General features: G+C 36.4%; 1 protein-coding gene across 3 annotated transcripts in view; it reads left to right on the forward strand.

Annotated features, from left to right (window-relative positions):
* Nucleotides 1–19,599, forward strand: part of LOC148947330 (uncharacterized) — a 142,504-nt gene that overhangs the window by 7,819 nt on the left and 115,086 nt on the right. For all 3 annotated transcript variants that reach the window (XR_016142432.1, XR_016142433.1, XM_089097021.1), the window contains exon 2: nucleotides 12,579–13,533. Coding sequence is in view for 1 of the 3 variants with exons in the window: in XM_089097021.1 (XP_088953147.1) it covers nucleotides 12,751–13,533 (783 nt within the window). In the remaining 2 variants the exon portion in view is untranslated. The remainder of the gene's footprint in view (nucleotides 1–12,578; nucleotides 13,534–19,599) is intronic.

Below are 19,599 nucleotides of genomic sequence, written 5' to 3' on the forward strand. Positions count from 1 at the left end.
AGTAGTTGAGCTGGGTAAACAAAACTTTTAGAAATCAACTCCTGAAAATCTGTGAAAGTTTTTTTCATCTACAACAAGTAGGCTACTTTCTTCATAAATAAGCTTATTAACACAAATGTGTTGAGAAAGTGAACTGCCATACCTACCTTATTGTTGGTTATTGTTGCTTTTACTAAATAAATCAAATAAAAGAAATTTCCTGTTCAACAGTTTTCCAAAAAAAAAAAACAATTACTGTTGTTTCAATTTTGTATCCTCAACCCCCCCCCCCCTGGCTAGATATATGCTAAGCCTAGGGCTCTATAGCTTAAAATAATTTGCTGGTCTTTATTTATTGAATTATTTAGTAAAGGTCTAGATAAGGGGCTATTGAAAAGGAAACATGCTAAAATAACCATTCTTGCTTCATAATATATACAATAGTTGTAGCTAACATGTTTTGCATGCAGCCCTGCTCTGCTTTACTCCCCTTAATATGCTAATATATAGCCCAATTTCCAATGTGCTCCACCACCCATCACTCCTATTTTTCCAGTTCTAGTTTCATCACAGTTCATTCAATTTACAGGTACATAGGTTGAAACAAGAAAGATGCATTAGGAGAATAGATAGGAAATTAACAATTTTGGATACATATTTGCACATTCAGCAGGTGAGGGGTAAATTATAGCAGAGTTGTATGCAAAATGTGCTACCTTAAATTATTCCTTATATATGAAATATATAGTTGAGATGGCTAGGGCATGTTTTGAAGATGAAGGATGACATATTACCAGAGATTATCCTTTTTTGCTAATCATACAAGGTCAAACAGAAAGCAGGTCATCCCTGGTTGGGGTGGGAGGTTGTCATAAGGAAAAATTTAAGGAAAATGGGAACTTCCTGGAAGGGTGTAAAGAGGGAGGCATTGAACAGATTGGAATGGAGAAGGACTGCACATAGTTGTGTTGGCCTCAGGCAGCTTGGTGATGTAGTGAATTCTTAGTAGTAATATGAATTGTTTTCTTAACATGCTTCCTTCTCAACAACCCCTAATCTAGACCTTTACCAATTTTTCATTTAATTGGCTTTATTTGGGGTTATCTTAAAATTACCTTAAATTGCATTGTCCAGCAAAATAAGGAAAAATCGTGTAGACTTGCTGGTCAGTGATGATGGGGAGCCATTGACTCAGCTGCATCCCACTTTGTCATCCATGGTTTAATGGACCAACTCTTGTCAACAGCAATCTTAAAGGCATCAACAAAGGGAGCAATGACAGCAATACCAGGAAGATTGTTCCAATGGGCAATAACTCTATTGGAGAGGTAGTGGTTGTGGACTCTGGTATCGCCCCCTTCTAGGATAACCTCTTACTGCCCCCTTATTCTGGAGGATTCATCAAACTGAAATGGCTTTTGACCTCAAATGGCTCTATTATGAAGCAACTATTGAGGAGAAATAAGTACAAAGATAATGGTAAGCCCACAAAATTGGCAAATTTTGTATCTAGTTTAGACTAGGGCTAAATCAGTCCACTTTAGGAGTAGCAGAGATGCAATTACAACACCAGTGATTACTGGTGTTACCTAGCCCAGTTTACAAGAATATTGGATGAGGTCTTTTTTTCTGCCTTATTTATGTCCCATAAGCAACATTAACTTGTGGGATTCTAACCCACCTTTCTTTTCCAGATGACTTGGGTTTTTACAGCTACTGAAAAAATGCCTGGCAATACTAAATGAATTTTAACACGGTGTAAGACATGCAAGCCAGCATATTGCACTCTGCAATGGATTGAACAAGTGGCAATGTTCAATTTAATCTTTCTCTTGTGAAAGGTTTCCAATAATGAAAACCATGGTTGTCAATTTTTTGTCCAGGAGTGTATCCCCTGAGCATCCAAAAATAGCTAAAATGTATCCACCTTGATATCTTAAAAACTAGGGGTTAATTTTTGGTAAATATCTAGATTTACAAAATACAGTATTCCGACAGCTAAGAAACAAACTTACCTTAGAATCAGAATTTCATCCTGAATCCAAAAATGACATATGTTCTATTGCAAAATCAATTTTAACCTAACTTAACCTATCCTTTATAACCTTACTTAAATATATAGTCCATATTATATATTGCATTTATTGATTCTTGATGCCACCATGAGGCAGCACCACCCAACCAAGACCCATATCCAACTAAAGGCTTTTTAACTGCAGAAAATTTAATATATGCGATTGGAGCTGGAGTTATTGCAGTTGTTGGCACCAAAATTGCCCTCCAATGGATCCTTGTTAAAGGTTCTAAAGTGTACTCATTCCAATCATAGGGCCTCTGATGGGTCCTGCATTGTTATTTTTTGTCACTACCTCCCCATCCTGGGGGTGGGTAATTTTCACACTTGCTGCCTTCCTTGGATGTGGTGGCTGTTTGTCAAGCTCCCTCTCTAGAATCAGACCCCAATTCCCCATTGCAACCATGGTAGGCTCATAGCCTACCATTGAAAGCTAATAAGCCAGACACTATTGTGTATGTATTAGCTCTAGAATTACCACAGTAGGGGAGAATGGGGCGAACTTGGACACTTTTTAGTTTTCCAAGCATAACTAGGTACTGGATTGACATAAAACAATTTAGTGTGGGTCGTTAGAAAGGTAAAAGTCTGGCAAATAATGGTGAATTTTTTTCAGATTTTTTAAAGATCACCCTGAAGCGTGAGTACCATGAGAGTAGGACCTTGTCAAGTGTCCAGTTTCGCCCCGTACACAGGGTGAAATTGGACAGGCATGGGGCGACCTTGGACAAGACAGTTTTAAGCAGTTAAACTTTATCCAAATACAGAATATTCGTGTAAAATGATACATAATCACTCAAAATCATATGAAAACTCAAAGTCGCATAAAAAAATCAGCCAGGAACATTGCACGGGCATCCGGGTTTCAACTAGAATTGTCATTTTAAAGCGTACATCGTAAGATCACAACCAAAGACAAGCCCCTGAACTGCACGACTGGTTCCACCAGCTGGAGAGGGGACATGAAGCTTCAGTTCTATGTCGGTAACGTCTATCTCAGCAATATCGGGAAGCTGAGGAAACATGAATTTGTCCCCTTGTTTCTGAAGAAAGTTAACCCTCGCAAACTGCTTTTCTACAACATCAAGAACTTCGCCAACATAATACACAAGGGCTTCCTTCTTTCCATACTCGAACTTGACAAGAACAAAGTTTTCGGCTTGAATGTCCTTGTCTATGTCATCCTTATCAGCCTCCTGGGGGTGCAGAGAATCGTCAGATGAATTGTCGTCAAGTTCAATGTCATCACCACTACTTTCCACTGGAGATTCAATTTGCTTTCTTTTCTTGGCAGTGGGCTGCTTGGCCTGCTTGGGCATAGGCTTTTTACTCTGCTTTTCCTTTCGTGCTCGTGCTTCAGCTTCTAAAGCATCTTTTTCGGGTGTATCGGTAAGAATACGAGTTCGACCTTGTTTTCTCGCATTCCTTCTGGGCTTTGTCATATCTGCTCTTGGATAGGGTGTTACTGCTTCAGGAGTCTGTTTTCCTAGCTTGCTTTGGGGAAGAGAAGGTGGAGGAGGAGAGAGAGAGGATATTGACTCAACATCTAGTAACGAATCGTCTAGGGGTGGGCGATTTGTCACCTCAGAAGGTAGAAAGTCTACCTCAGAAAATACACTTCTGTTGAAGGGCCAAATTCCAGCTTTCGTGAAACCAACTATTATATTTTCCGGGTTGAACTTGCAAAGGAATGGTTCTTTGCAGAGCTGGGCAGTCTCGTGAATCGTAATTCGTTGACCTGGATGGATCTGCAACCAAGTGTTCAGTGATTCTCTCATCGCAAACTTGAATGGTCCATAGACTGAGATGTCCAATGTCTGTAAGCAGTGGGAACAATGGTGAGGTAAGGTCAGAAGGTGGGCTCAATTGTCTTTGCACAGCCGCACTAATTCCACCAAGAGATGGATAGCGTGGTTTTCAAATAGCAATAGTACAGCGTCTTCTTTTGATGGAGTCCACCAGCTTGATGAAGTGCTTAAGAGAAGCTACAAAATCTATCGAGGTCATCCAACCACTCGGGTAAGAAAGCCCGAGACATCCTGGGGGGGCTTTTCAACAAAGCTGGTCGATAATTTTCGCCCTTGGGACTATCAAAACGGGGGGCAGAGCTTGACTTGTTGCTGAAATAAACCCAAGCATTATAACATTTTCCCCTCACTCTGCTGACACTGTCTGGGAAACTTGCTTCGATCCTTTCCTTGCGATTACTTTTGGAGCTAGTAATAGAGTAGGAACCCTAGTCTCATCATAGTCCCAGATACGGTTTGGTGGGAACTTGAATTTTTCGTAGAGTTTCTGCAGGTTGTCGAAGAACAAATTCACAACCACTGGATTGAAGCCAGCAGCCCTTGCCTGGCTGGTATTTTCAGGCTTACGAATAGATAGCTCTGGGTTTCGTTTCATAAAGCCTGAGAACCAGTCAACCCCAGCTATGTCGTCTCGCACCCAGCTCTTCGGTGTTTCGACGCCAATCAATTTGACCCATTCAAAGGCAAGTTTCCTCGCTTCTTTCGGAGTGAGGCCGTGATTCATCAGCTGACATTTTAGGAGATACTCTACAAACTCTTTTTCTTGTCAGTTTGAGAAAACAGTTTTTCTCTTCAGGTTGGGCGATGGGCTTGGGCGACCTGGGGGTGTAATTGGATTCGCTCGAGGTTCTTCAGTAACTCCTTGTCAATTTTTCAGAGCATAGGCGACGGTTGATTTCTTCAGTCGATAGGTTTTTGCGGCATTTCTAATAGATAGTCTACGCTCTAAGACTGCATTCACTGCCTGCTCCATGGATTCATCATCTGGTAGATCGTGTTTCCTGATGTAGTTGCGAACCATTGTCCAACTAGAAAGAACAAACAGTAAATACACGGGAAATAACCTGAAAATAGCTTTAAGAAGCAATGATATGAACCGGGTCCCTCCTTACTTACAGTTCGTTACCACGAATTGTTTGATCATGTAATTAAAAAAAAATTATATTAAAAATTAATTTTTTTTTTTTTTTAATTAACGGCTTTTGTGATTAAGGGGTCATTCTTAAAGCATCGGAACAAAATTTGAACTTTAGCGTAGAGTGAAGTATTGACTAGGGGGTGAACCCCCTAAAATACGGAATGAAAATATACGAATATAGTTTGTTACGTGAGTGAATTCATAAGTTACGTCAGAATAAAATTTCGAGAAAGCCATTTAGCCAAAAAATAAATAAAATTGATATATAAATTTTGTTTGAATTATTCATGTACGATGACCCAAAATTGAAGCTGAATTAATTCAAAAACGCCCTGAAATTAAATTACAAAAGACAAGTTTTTTAACTGAAAGTAAGGAGCGTAATTAAAACTTAAAACGAACAGAAATTATTCCGTATATGAAAGGGGTTGTCCCCTCCTCAACGCCTCGCTCTTTATGCTAAATTTTTTTATTGTTTAATTAAATAGAGTTGCGAGATCGAGTCAAACTTTATCGTAGTAAAGAGCGAGGCGTTGAGGAGGGGATATACGGAATAATTTCTGTTCGTTTTAAGTCTTAATGTTGCTCCTTTCATTAAGCTAATGAAACAGCCAACTTAACCTCGTTGTGTTGTGCGAAAAAAAAACACATCTACACACAAGCAACGCCATCTAGCATCATCGATCAAACTCCAAATATTAGTTAAGAAATTCTCTAAAAATTGCCTCCAAAGAGGCAAAGACATTCTCTAAAATGATAAACAAAAATAGCACGGGGTGAAGTTGGACACACGGGGCGACCTTGGACAGTGTCCAAAGTCGCCCCCGAATTGCTGTCCAATCTCGCCCCTATCTAACCAATTTTAGAAAATGGCGACCTGAAAAAGAAGTACTTGGAATAGACAAATCAAACTCAGGGCATAGATAGAGGATGTATCTAGCAACTGTACAACATCAACAACAAAGGAAAATTACCACCTTTTGTTACCGCAAATCGAGCTGATGTTGCGACTCCCAGATTTTTTTTAAGCATCTAAAAACTTTCTTACCTCTTATCCTGGTGTTAACAGTTCCGTTAGATTTCAAACTTCCTGCCAATGTAGACATACATAAGCCCCATCTACCCTATTTTTTGTGGATCGATAGAAGCAATAGGCTAGTTGTCAGGTTCGACGTCCAAGTTTGCCCCTGTCCAATTTCTCCCCGTTCTCCTATCCAAGTAGGATATAGTACAATCTAAGGAACAATAACTGATTTACTGAGCCATTTACAGTTTTGCCCACTGGGGGCTTGTACATAGACATGCATGGCTTAATCTTTGAGACAAGCATAAGCTACTGGCAGGATCAACCAGGTAACTCATTCACATTACCATCAGGGGAAATTAAAAGTGCAGTGAACCAACAGGATTTCTCTTTAGGATCAGGCCACCTTCCCATGTTCTTTCAAGACCCCATATCCCATAGTCAAAGGCTCTAATGATACCAAAATCATTACCAAATTGAGGATTCCACAATATCCAAGATTCGTCTAGCTCAATAGACATTTTTATCACAGTCATTCCCTGTGGTTCAAACCTAATCACTGCGACATGCCATCAGTTCATAGTGTTTTTGAAATGGTAACCCATTGGAAAGCAGTCCTCTTGCAATCCTAGCACATTCAAAAAGCACTATGCTTGCACTAACAATTGCCAAAAGGCCTCTTGCTGGTAGCAGATAGATGGTCCAACTAACATTTGTCAATTCAAACAGTCTCCTCCTTTACATACTTCCTCTAGAGAATTTTCTTTCATTGGGCTAGTGATTCAAGTCTAATCAGGACTTGAATCAAGTCCATATCCAATATATGTTTACATATCATGGGGGTGGGGAGTAAAGTTCATTTGTGATGCAAATGAAGGTTATATTTAGACTCAGGATGCAATTCTGGGAAAATATTTGCACATTAGGAGGTTGAGGGTATTTACTCTGTTAATACATGGGTTCTAAGAAATTTATGAATTTCTTAGAAAACTAGGAAATTTGGTAATATATTAGCATATTAAGGGGAAATTGGAAATAACATTGGAAATTAGGCTATATATTAGCATATTAAGGGGGGGGGGGGTAAAGCAGAGCAGGGCTGCATGCAAAACATGTTAGCTACAACTATTGTATATATTATGAAGCAAGAATGGTTATTTTAGCATGTTTCCTTTTCAATAGCCCCTTATGTAGACCTTTACTAAATAATTAAATAAATAAAGACCAGCAAATTATTTTAAGCTATAGAGCCCTAGGCTTAGCCTATATCTAGCCTGGGGGGGGGGAGAGGATACAAAATTGAAACAACAGTAATTGTTTTTTTTTGGAAAACTGTTGAACAGGAAATTTCTTTTATTTGATTTATTTCGTAAAAGCAACAATAACCAACAATAAGGTAGGTATGGCAGTTCACTTTCTCAACACATTTGTGTTAATAAGCTTATTTATGAAGAAAGTAGCCTACTTGTTGTAGATGAAAAAAACTTTCACAGATTTTCAGGAGTTGATTTCTAAAAGTTTTGTTTACCCAGCTCAACTACTTTTGGTAACACCATAGGAGAGGGGCTCTTCTAAAGGAAACATCTTAATTAAAATAAAAGTAGGACCATTAATTCCTTATTTTGTGTTCCTTTTCAATATAATAGTTAATACTCTGACAATGCACCCCACCCCCTGATGGTTATACATATAGCCCAAAATAATGTATTTCTTCATTAATTCAGGGGTCATGTATCATAGGACCTTTGTCAAACTGGTTATTCCTACACTCTGGAATTTATCTTTGTCTGTGATTGAGTTCATAATCTACCAAAATATTATTTGAAATGATTAAAAAAATTATATAATAATGGAAGGAAACAGGATAATCTGATTAATAGAAACATGCTGCATCTTATAAAGTAAGAATTGCATTGTTTTCCTTTAGTTTTGTATATTCCTGGGGCTATATGTGAGGGTGCATTGTTACAAAAGTGACCATGCTACTTACATTTTAATATTTAGGTCAGCATGGTATTCCACTATATCAGACAAGAATTTTAAACACTTGGAACATAGTTTCATCAATATAATGTTAGCTGCCATTTTAATTTTATCAAGAAAAAGCCAATGTGGCTACATTTTAAAGAAAATCAGATGTATCTTGACACACTGGGTCTGATCCCAATTTTTTGGCAAAAAAAATAACTGAGTAATGACAGTTTGAACATTACATAGCTAAGAAATTGTCAGGAGCTCATTTTGTGTTGAAAACAGGAAACTGATTGAATTGAATATTCGTTTCTTATCTGGAAATATCAGATATAGTGTCCACGTTTTGCATTGTCAGAATAAAACAATGGCTTCAAGAGATGGTGTTCCAAGTCACGACTAAGCAGAGTTATCCTGTTTTGAAGGAAAATTTTGACAACGGTTTCAAAACTACACTGTAGATTTCTGTAGGATTAGGTCAGGATTTATGCAATTTCTTTGTGATGGTTCTTTGTTTGTATATTTTTCCATGGCCTATGGGCTTTTAGTGCAAATAAATTCTTTTCTGTTCTATTCGTATGAATAGTAACTTCATGGAAAGCTTTATGTGTTGTTCACATGGATGTGGTAATCAGTGTGAACAGCCGAACACAGTAAAATAAGTACAAATATTTTGTTTTATTAGATAACCATATCCATCTATGACATGCTGTCAACTAATTAAGGATTCTGTTTTGTATGTATAAATGAAATGATAATCCATATCTTTTTTTCTTATTAATTTATAAAGAAACTCTTTCACAAAAGAAATGTTTCAAGGAGAAGTAAAGAGCTGCAGTAAACTAAAGACGAGTTTAAACAAAGTCAAGCGTAAAACTAGCATACATTACTATCAATAAATAAATGAAACCCTAATTGAACGGAATTAAACAATAAATAATCAATTCAAACTTAAAACGAACATAAAATACTATAAATAGGAGAAAGGGCTACAACCTCCTCCCCCTTTAGACTTTATTTGAAACAAGTTTCTTTCAAGCTGTGTGTTATTATTTGTCGTAATATCAACAAAAAATGAAAGAAAATACATCATAATAACCAAGATTACTGAAAATAACTAATAAATTTAAATTGACAGTTTAATATATTTTGATAATAGTTGCTGAAAGTGTCTGCAATTTGGATTCGTTAACGTTTAAAATATATTTCGCTTTATATTTTGGTAATTTTTATTATTCGACTGCAACTAGTTGCTACTACGACCGCTTGCGACTACTTACGAGTGCGACATTCTTCTGACTGCAACTGTGGCACTGCGAATGTGACTACTTGCGAATGCAACAACAACTACTTGTGACTCTGACCACCAATACTAATGCTAAACTACTGCAATTGCGACTGCCACTACGAATGACTGCTACTTCTATTGCTACTTCTGTTACTGTCACTGCTATTGCTGATGCTGCTACTATGACTGTTGATCTAAACCAAAAGAGTTTAAATGCATCCTTGTTGTCAAAATGGCATAGATGCAATATTTCAGGAACGGAATAGTGCATTAAATTCAAATCTTTCGGAAAAGTTGAGCGGGATCTAAAATTAAATCAAAACATACTATTTGTAAGATCGTTAAAAAAGTCTCTGTACTATATCCCAGGAGTAACACTTTGGAACTTTCAGGTTATGTTGTTGGGGATGTTGAACTAAATCAAAAGGCACTATTAGCCTCCAAGATTGTGAAAACGGCGTATTTATGATATCTCAAGAAAATGAAAATAAAGACTCCATACGAACTTAAATTTGGACAGAAATTGCTACAAACAGGGATTTGGCTACTGCCCCTCCCTAACTGTAAACTTTCTAAAGTTATCGGGTCGTTTGCATTTTGTTGAAAACTGTGTGTTTTGAACACTGTGCTTTAGTTTTTCAAAACATCGACAAAAAAAATAATTATAATCAGGATTACTGGAAAGAACTAATGAAAGCAATCTTAGAAATGTCAGCAATTCAAGATTCAAGGTTTTATTTAACAGTATTTTTTTTCATTTTACAACGTTATAAATTATAATTATAAAAACATATCTAAAATGTATTTTGTTTTCAGTATAGTACAAATAATACAATAGACTTTAGAAGGGTTACAGTTTGAGAAGGGGGGCAGTGACCAAACTCCTCTTTACAGTAACTTCGCTCCGTTTCAGTGTTGACTAAAGTATTTATTTTAATATTTACTCGTTTTAGAATTTGATTATTCGTCGATATCTGTATCTGTTATCTCTATGTTTAATGTGATTATTTATTTTAATTTTTGTTTGTTTTGGGCTTTATTTATTCTTTGATTGTAATTTATCGTCGCTTTAAGTTTGAAATATCATATGACTTTATCTCTGCTCGTCGTAAGCTTTTCTTTGAAAACTTCTTTTTGGGATCTTTCGGCTTAATAATTAAAATATTGGATTCTAATGTAAATTCTGGTGCTGCATAAGGTGATATGAGCCTTGTCTTTGATTGTAGGCTATTCATTATTTTAATTATTGCATAAAGTTCGTTGATCTGGAAATCAAGGTTTGGAACTGTTCTTGAATTATGATTTTAATTCAGCAGCAGTTTCTAGATAATATACTCGAAAGAAACATCCATGGGGATGTTCAAAGGTTACATATGAATGAAAATGGAATGTACGAATACATATTTATCAGAAGCATCACTCAGCTTTTATTTATGGCTCTTTAGGCTCTATAATTCATGACTTTGATGTGAGCGCTTGCATAGTGTGGTTTGGAAAAGATGTCATTCTGATAATTTGGATGCACGTGATGCATATTGATTTACCTCATCATCCCTCTCAACATTTCCTAGAAGTTCAGGCTTCCAACCCTAGCTGTCCTTGAGATATTTCACATACGCCTTTTTGACAACCTGGATAGACGTGGTGTCTTTTGATTTATTTCAACATACCCCTCAACATTCCCTGACAATCTTGACGTAATACCATTACTATTCCTCTGATACTGCACACAACATTTTTATAACCTGGATGCGTGTAGTGTCTTTTGATTTAGCTGTGCATATTTATTGCTTTGACGTGGGTGTTTGCTTGATGTGATGTGGAAAAGATGTCATTCTGACATCCTGAACGCACATAATTTCTTTTGATACAATCCAAAATCCCATAAAGTTTCAACTTAATACCATTAATCGTTCCTGAGAAATTGCAGATGAGATCTTCTGACAACTGGGATTCACATTGTGTCTTTTGAACCAATGGAGAATTTTCTCAATTATACCAAGAGAAAATATCTGAAAAGTGGTATATAACATTGTTGGGTTAAATAGTCAAAGACTGAGTCTGCTAATGAGTCTGCTAATGAAGATAGATCAGGGGTTAGATCCGCAATCATCTGAGTATTAATTTAGTTTATAAGGAAAAGAAGAAATTTCACATTTTATTTATGGTGGTTTTAGGACTCTCATAAATTTTTAATTTCATTGCATAACTTTCATAAGAATCATACCCCATTTGCAACTACTACTGCTATTACTACTACTACAGCGATTCAGTTACATATGTAGTTCAAAATTATTCCCAGGGATCAGGGGGGCTAGGGATAATTTCTTTACACCCCCCTCCCTCCTCCCAACTAAACTCTTTATTTTTGTAGAAAGCTCAAGGAAAGTTAGGAAATCTGTACATTAAACGAAAATGCGTTTGCGATCATATACTGATTACACTTTAATGTACAACAGTAATAACGATAATGAGAAAAGTAATGGATATTTTCAAGGGGATTTGCTGGGTTGAAAGAAGGTCTCTGAAAGTGTACATAAGTGTTGGCCAACTTGTTTTTTTTAATAAGTTGTAACTGCCATCTACATTAAATATGTGAACGTGGGCACTCGTTCTTATGGCTATGATTATACCATATTTCCGGTAATTAGTCATTTATTATTATAATCTTTTTAAAAAAACACTAGCATGTTTTTCATTTCCTCTCGCCTAAAATTTCAAGCATAAGCAATTTTTATAATTATATTTATTTTAGCTATAATTTATTTATTATGAATAAATAAGTCGATTTTAATTTATTTAACGATTTATATTGTAATCTTACTAAATTTTTTTCGCCTCAGGCTTGAACCATAAAAATTTCTTACGATTATCTTCTGATCATATTTTATTTTTATTTAATATCAATGATAAAAGAAAACTGAACATACACATTCCCATCAGATGCCATAGCAAGTACCAGACGCCATGTGGAGGAGGAATAATTAAATCCCCCCCCCTCCAAAAAAACAAAAAACAAAAACAAAAAGGCTATGCAATGAACCCGGTTATTCACGCATTGCAAAGTGCCTACCACAACATTTTGCTTAATTCTACCCTCTATTGTATTTTGCTAGTTCACCTTACTTTAACATTTTATCGGAAAATGGGCTCTTCCCCTCCTCCGCCTTCTCTTTTTTTTAAATTTATGGTCTTCTTTAGAGACAACCCTGCCTGTGAAAACATTTTTCATGTCTTAAAGACCCGTATATTCAATATTTGTACACTTAGTCAAAGATTTATTCTTATTCTTCTAGGAATTAGGAATGCCAGAGAATGATGGGGAAGGCGCCACTGATACAGTATATTGCCAAATCAGTGCTGTACATAAAAACGATAGTGAAATGACAATTGATGAAAAAGATGAAAAAAGTGATGAAAATGTCTCACTATATGACGATGAAAATCTGAAGTGTTCACTACTTGACGATGGAGATTTTAAGTGATACACTACATGATGATGAAAATGATGCACTGCATAAAAGTAATTGTGATATGACAAATAATGAAAAAGATAATGGAAGTGAAGAATACGGTAGATCCAATTATGATCATAAAGGTGCAAACGATAGACAGCCTAAAAACGATAGTGAAATACCAAACCGCAACAAAGGTAATGAAACAGAAGAAAAAGGAAAAGAATGTAAAAAGGAACCAAAAGAAAGCGATAGCAATGAATATTTAGTACCAGAAATCTCAGATGAAGTAGTTACTTCGATTGATGAGAAGCATGAAATAAGCACTGATCCAAATACCTTTTTAAAGACTAATAGTCATCCTCGAAAACGACACATTTGCGAAGCATGTTCTAAGCATTTCTCGTCCAAGCAACGACTCGAAGACCACAGGAGTGTTGCTCACGAGCCAGCTGTTTTTATTTGCGAATTCTGTGGTAAGTCTTTTTCTCAGCGGAGGACACTTACAGTTCACAAGCAGCTCCACACCGATGGAAAAAATAAAACATGCGAAGTTTGTGACCTAGTTTTGCCAATATCCAGAATGAAAGAACATATGATAAAACATACGACTGAGAAGAGGTACTACTGTAGTGTATGTGGGCTCAACTTCAAAAGATCATATGATTTGAATTTTCATATTTCAAGCAAGCACAGCGAGGGAGGTTATGTTCATGTGTGTTCCTCATGTGGTTATTCAGCACATTCGAAGGCTAGCAGATATCGACATGCTAAAAAATGCCCTGCCTATCTTAAGGTGATTCCTTACTTTATTTCTCCCACCTCTTTTTAAGTACCTATTAAAATTTGATCAACTTTCCTAACTGCCATAAATAGTACCTCAAGAGCAATTTAGCCCATTAAACCAAGTTTTTCCGTTAGATATTCCATCTTTTGCTAACATATAGCTATGGCTGCCTCTTTGGGGCACTCCGTCTTCTAAATGGCTGAATCAATAGCTAAAATTAGTATGTCTCACAGTAGCCACACTTTCAGTCTATCTGAAATGAAGGCATTATTACAAAAAAAAAAAAAAAAAATACTGGTTGTACGTAAATACGTAGGCTGTACGTAAAATGTGGTTCAATACCGTTCTCTAGGGTTATAATGAAAGAAAGGCTGAGGTGGCTAGGGCAGAGAGTGGTGAAGAAGCTGTGTTTACTTATAAAAAAAAATCCGTATATTATGAGACTCGTGGATCGGATTTGAAACTTGCGGTTCAGTCTCTGAAACTAGTTTCCCTAGCTATATTTTTGTTGGCTCCTATTCCAAAATAGAAAGACTGGTATATGCCATTTTTAAAAACACTTTGGGACTGCTGGCTAATGTTCGCCAGCTTGGTTTTATTTATTTTTGAAATGGTAAATGTATAGTTAATACCTGAATTGAGAAATGTATAGCCTTTAACAAATTCATAAGCTCCGGGTGATGGCAAAAGACAATTTAACCTGCTAAAGCTAGATGTTAACGAGAGTTCTGTCTGGGTGAATTCGCGAGTGAATTCAGCGCCAAGTCTTTTTCTCACCAGAGGTCGCTAACTGTTCATAAGCAGCACCACATTGACAGAAACAAAACCACAGGATCAGGGGACAGATCTCCGTTCAGTGAAAAATTTTTTTTTTCTAATCTCTAGTTGAACAATTTCAATTTAATTTTATTTTATTCGGCAAACCTTTTTGCATATTTATGCTGACCAGCTATTCTATACTATCGACAGTCAAATTGAATTATAATTTCTTTTTAAAATTTATTTCAGTTACTAAAGTAGGAAGACAGTTTTTTTTTTTTTTTTTTTTTTTTTTTTTTTTTTTAGCCAGGTAATTACCGTAATACATTATAGATTAATTTGTCAGTACAAATATGCAAAAGGCTTCACCGAATAAAATGAAATCACAGTTGTTTACGAAAAAGATTGCCCCCGGTACTACCAATTTAAATGTTGATTGAAGTCCCTTATCAACACACCACGGTTTCACAAACAAATCCGTTCCTTGTTTTCGTAATGCCATTAGATTACGAATCATCGTCATCTGTCCAAGAAGTACAGTCAACTCAATTCCTTTAAGTAATATTCCCAATATACCTCCTCTATACCCATGGGCGTAGGCAGCATATTGTCTAGGGGGGCAGTCGATAGTGTGATGGAGGGCCTTTTATCAACTGCTTTTCCAACCATCTGCTTTTTCAGCCATATCTAATGTAAATTTGAAGGTCTAAAGGGGGGGGGCCGCTGCCCCCCTGCCCCCCTCCCTATGCCCATGCCTATACCATCTGTTTTTAACATTGGTGCTCATGGGTCTCTAATTTCATTCAGTAGCCGATACATGATTAAGGGGGTTGGGTGGAGGAAACGAATTTTCCTTAAATCGTGACCTATCTAGATCGTTGTTTTCTTCCTTTTTTTTCACTTCCTTCTAGATGGTCCATAATTTGCTTACTTATGCCTGCTTCTCCGTGGCATTCTAAGTTCAAAAGAAATAAATTAATAGCCGAAATTAGCATTTCTATACAAACCCACACCTTCAGTTCATTTTGAAGCTAGGGATCATTGAAATATATAAAGAATTGGAAAGAGAAAGGTTAAGAAACTGTGTTTATTTACCCCTAAAAAATCATATTTTAATGAGACTTCATCAAAATTAAGAAAAACAATTTTTCTCAAGTCATGGTTGCCCTTAGAAGCAACCTAGTAAAGAACAAACCCTAGCCAATAGTAACCGAAAATTTATAAACGTATTTTGAAAAAATAAAACAAAAAAACTGCTAAGCGAGGAAGAACCGCCATATGAAGCTGATTTAGGAATGGTAATTATGGTTTCGATTAATCTTAATGGTAAAAGTTTATGGCGAAAATGAAAGTAATAGCGAACTTAAAACGTAAAAAGAACATAAATTATTCCATATATCTTGGGGGTGGGGGGGGCAGTTCCCCCATCAACCCCCTTCTCTTTGTGCTAAAATATTACAATGCCTTAAAAGTACTTCTTATTCCTGGCTAATGGCCCTTGTGCTTGAATTAAATAAAGAAAACAAGTTTTTTAAACTGAAAGTAAGGAGCGACATTAAAACTTAAAACGAACAGAAATTATTCCGTATATGAAAGGGACTGTCCCCTCCTCAGCGCCTCGCTCTTTACGCTAAAGTTTTTTATTGTTTTAAAAAATAAAGTTGTGATACAGAGTCAAACTTTAGCGTAAAGAGCGAGGCGTTGAGGAGGGGACAGTCCCTTTCATATACGTAATAATTTCTGTTCGTTTTAAGTTTTAATGTCGCTCCTTACTTTCAGTTAAAAAAACTTGTTTTTTATTTAATTTTTGAACGTTTTTGAATAAATGCAGGTTTTGATCTTGGCTCACCGTACATGAATAATTAAAACAAAATTTTCGTATTAACTTACTTTTATTTAGTTAAATGGCTTTCTCAAAACTTGTTTAATTTTATTTACGAACGTTTTTATTAGTAATAAATATACATAACTTACGAATTAACTTACGTAACGAACTTCTATGTTCATATATTTTTAATTTGTTTAATAGGGGGTTCGCCCCTAGTCAATACCTTGCTCTTTAAGCGAAAGTTCGAATTTTGTTCCAATTCTTTAAAAATGACCGCTTAATCACAAAGGCCGTTAATTAGAATAAATAGCTCTTATGAAAGTACTAAAAAATCTTTGGCTTAAAGAGCGAGGTATTGACTACGGGGTGAACCCAGTCATATATGTAATATTTTCTGTTCGTTCAAAGTTTCGATGTTGCTGCTATTGCAGTTGAAATACTTGTTTTTTTATATTAAATTTCTGATCTTTTTTTAAATAATGCTGGGAAGTCCGGCGTCCCCTTCATAGCAATGTCCCTTCCCCCATGAAAACTTCCTTCATGGAAATATCCTCCCACATAACCTCCGACCCCCCCCCCCCACTACCAGGAAAAATCTCCCCTGAAAACGTCTGTATACTTCCAAATAACCAGTACTATATGTTAACATTGGGTAAAGTTCATAACTTTCACCCCTCCCCCCGGGAATTTCGGGGGATTAAGTCATCCTAAAAGACATACTTATTATATTTTCGAACATTCTGAACAAAATGGCTATCTCAAAATTTTGATCGGGTGACTTTAGGAAAAAAATGAGCGTGGGAGGGGGCCTAGTTGCCCTCTATTTCTTTTGGTCACTTAAAAAGGGCACTAGAACTTTTAATTTTCATTCCAATGAGCCCTCTCACGATATTCTAGGACAACTGGGTCGATACGATCACCCCTGGGAAAAAAAACAACAAAAAAAACAAACAAAAAACAAATAAACACGCATCAGTGTTCTTTCTTCTGGCAAAAAATGCAAAAGTCCACATTTTTGTAGAAGGATGCTTGAAACTTCTACAGTACGGTTCTCTAATACGCTGAATCTGATAGTGTGATTTTTATTAAGGTTTTTTAGTATTTAGGGGATGTTTTCCCCTGTTTTCAAAAATCAGCCAAATTTCTCTGGCGCGTATCTTTTGATGGGTAGAATTAAACTTGATGAAACTTATATATTTGAAATCAACATTAAAATCTGATTCTTTTGATGTATCTATTTGTATCAAAATACCGTTTTCTAGAGTTTCGGTTACCATTGAGCCGGGTCGCTCCTTACTTAACAGTTCGTTACCACGAACTGTTTGACAATTGTTCTTAAAGAATTGGGACAAAAAGTCAAACGTTAGCGTAAAGAGTGGAGGGACTGGGGAGGGTGCAATCCACTTGATATACAGACTAATTTCTGTTCCTTTTAAGTTTCAATTTTGCTCTTTAGCTTTATTTGAGAAAACTTTTTTTTAAAGTTAATTTCTTTTCGTTTTTTTTATAGGATACTCAGGCTTGCCCTGAATACGATGAGGGCAACTGCCACTCCAACCCTGCCGTTTCAATCAAAATTTAACTTTTCCACAACAATAGTTCAAGAAAAGAGCTCGTTCAGTTTATATTCTTTGGTACTGTTGCGTTTAATGGTACACACGAAAGAAGTCAAGTTTGGTTGACGCTAATTAAAAAAAAATAAAAAAATAGGATGAATATATAATATTTTAGAAACAAATTTGGGCTATATATTTGTACATTAGGGGGATGGGGGGGGGGGGTAAAGCATAGCATATATCAAATCCGTAACCTAACCTAGGTACCTGCCCCCCCCCCCAACCCCAAAAAAAACAGTTTAAATATTGTAAATTCAATGAGAAACCACGCTCTTCGATCAATTTAGATAGCAATTACCCGCTTTGCGAGTCACCATCACTGCATTCCTTCGACAGTCTATAGCCACTGTGTACCATTAAGCGCAACTATACCTATGCTTTTCAAAATTAGGTATAACTATCCAAATGAAACTATCATCTCAATATGAAGTAAGCTTTCGACCTCTCATCCCTCACTTTGCACGCTTCACCTTATATTCATTAGTCTACATCATGATGGGGCTCCTTTTTGGGAGAGTTTATTTCCTGCTTCTAAATTTCTCAAAATTTTCATGTGCTAATAGCTTTTAATAAGTAACTTTAAAACTAATACACTTTGCATCTTTAAAATTAGGTGCAGAATCAGACTGAATTATAGATGTTGTTGTTGCCTTTATTGCAGTTGAAACTTTTTCAGGGTTTCGGTTTCTATTGACAAGGGTTGTTCTTTACTTAAAGTTTGTTACTATGTACTGTTTTACCCAATTGTTCTCTTAAATGGGAAGGAGGGCTATTGAATGAGGTCTTCTTCCATCCCCGTTTTTTACTTTCAAGTCTAATATAGGAAGATAAATCTACAAACCAAAATTAGAATATTGGAAGCTACAGTGAGAATAGTGGTCAGATATGGCCACTGTTAATTAATACTATAACAGTAGTATCGTAGTCTGGGGATTTTTAGCTATTGAATTTCCAGCGCGCACGCACGTTTCCTCTCATTTAGTCAGCCGTTAATAATTCAGTGTACACTACACCTAAACATTTATTTTCATAGAAAGTTTGCCAAAATACCTATCAAATCAATTCGAGACCTTGAACCCTACTTTTAATTTCTAAAAACATCTAATAAAAAAATTGCACCACTAATTACCGATTTTTATATATATGTTAGAATAAATTAATTTAAAATTAGATTCTTTAAAATTTAGTGTTACAAAGGTGAAGCCAAGCTTCGCGTTCAAGAGAAATCTGACTTGTCTACCCGTGAAAAAAATCGAATGTCGCTGATGTTTATACTTGTTTAAATGTTCTCCGGAGCACTTCCATCTCGGTCCGGCTTTGTATAAGGGTTGAGATAGTGAAAGATCACACTGTATTATATTTATATACAGTGGATATGGTTCTGAAGTAAGGGCGCTCCGAAAGGCGGATGAAGATTTGGTAGATATTTTCCAGAGAAATTGCCTATGGATTGTTCTGGGTACTTGACTGACTGACCGTATTTCAAATGGCAGGCTGTACGAAAAGTGTGGTCCAATTTGCTTTTTAGGGCTATAATGAGAGAAAGGTTGTTGTGGCTAGGGCACGTTCTGCGGATGAATGATGACAGATTGCCGAAGATTATCCTTTTCGGCCAACCGTTTAGTGCTAAACGGACAGCAGGTCGTACGCGGTTGGGGTAGAAGGATGTCATTAAAAAAGGTTTAAGTGAACTGGGAACTCCGTGGGAGGGTGTAAAGAGGAAAGCTTTGAATAGATTGAGATGGAGGAGGAGCGTGCGTAGCTGTATTGGCCTCAGGCGGCTTGATGTTGCGGTGAGGTGTTAGTAGCCGTAGTAGTAGTAGTAGTAGTATTGTCGAGAATGATGTTCATTCCTGAAAAAGTTGAATTCCT

Source organism: Artemia sp. Qi Xiang Cuo, chromosome 11, assembly GCF_049724085.1.
Source record: "Artemia sp. Qi Xiang Cuo chromosome 11, ASM4972408v1, whole genome shotgun sequence".
In the NCBI taxonomy this organism is placed as follows: domain Eukaryota; kingdom Metazoa; phylum Arthropoda; class Branchiopoda; order Anostraca; family Artemiidae; genus Artemia; species Artemia sp. Qi Xiang Cuo.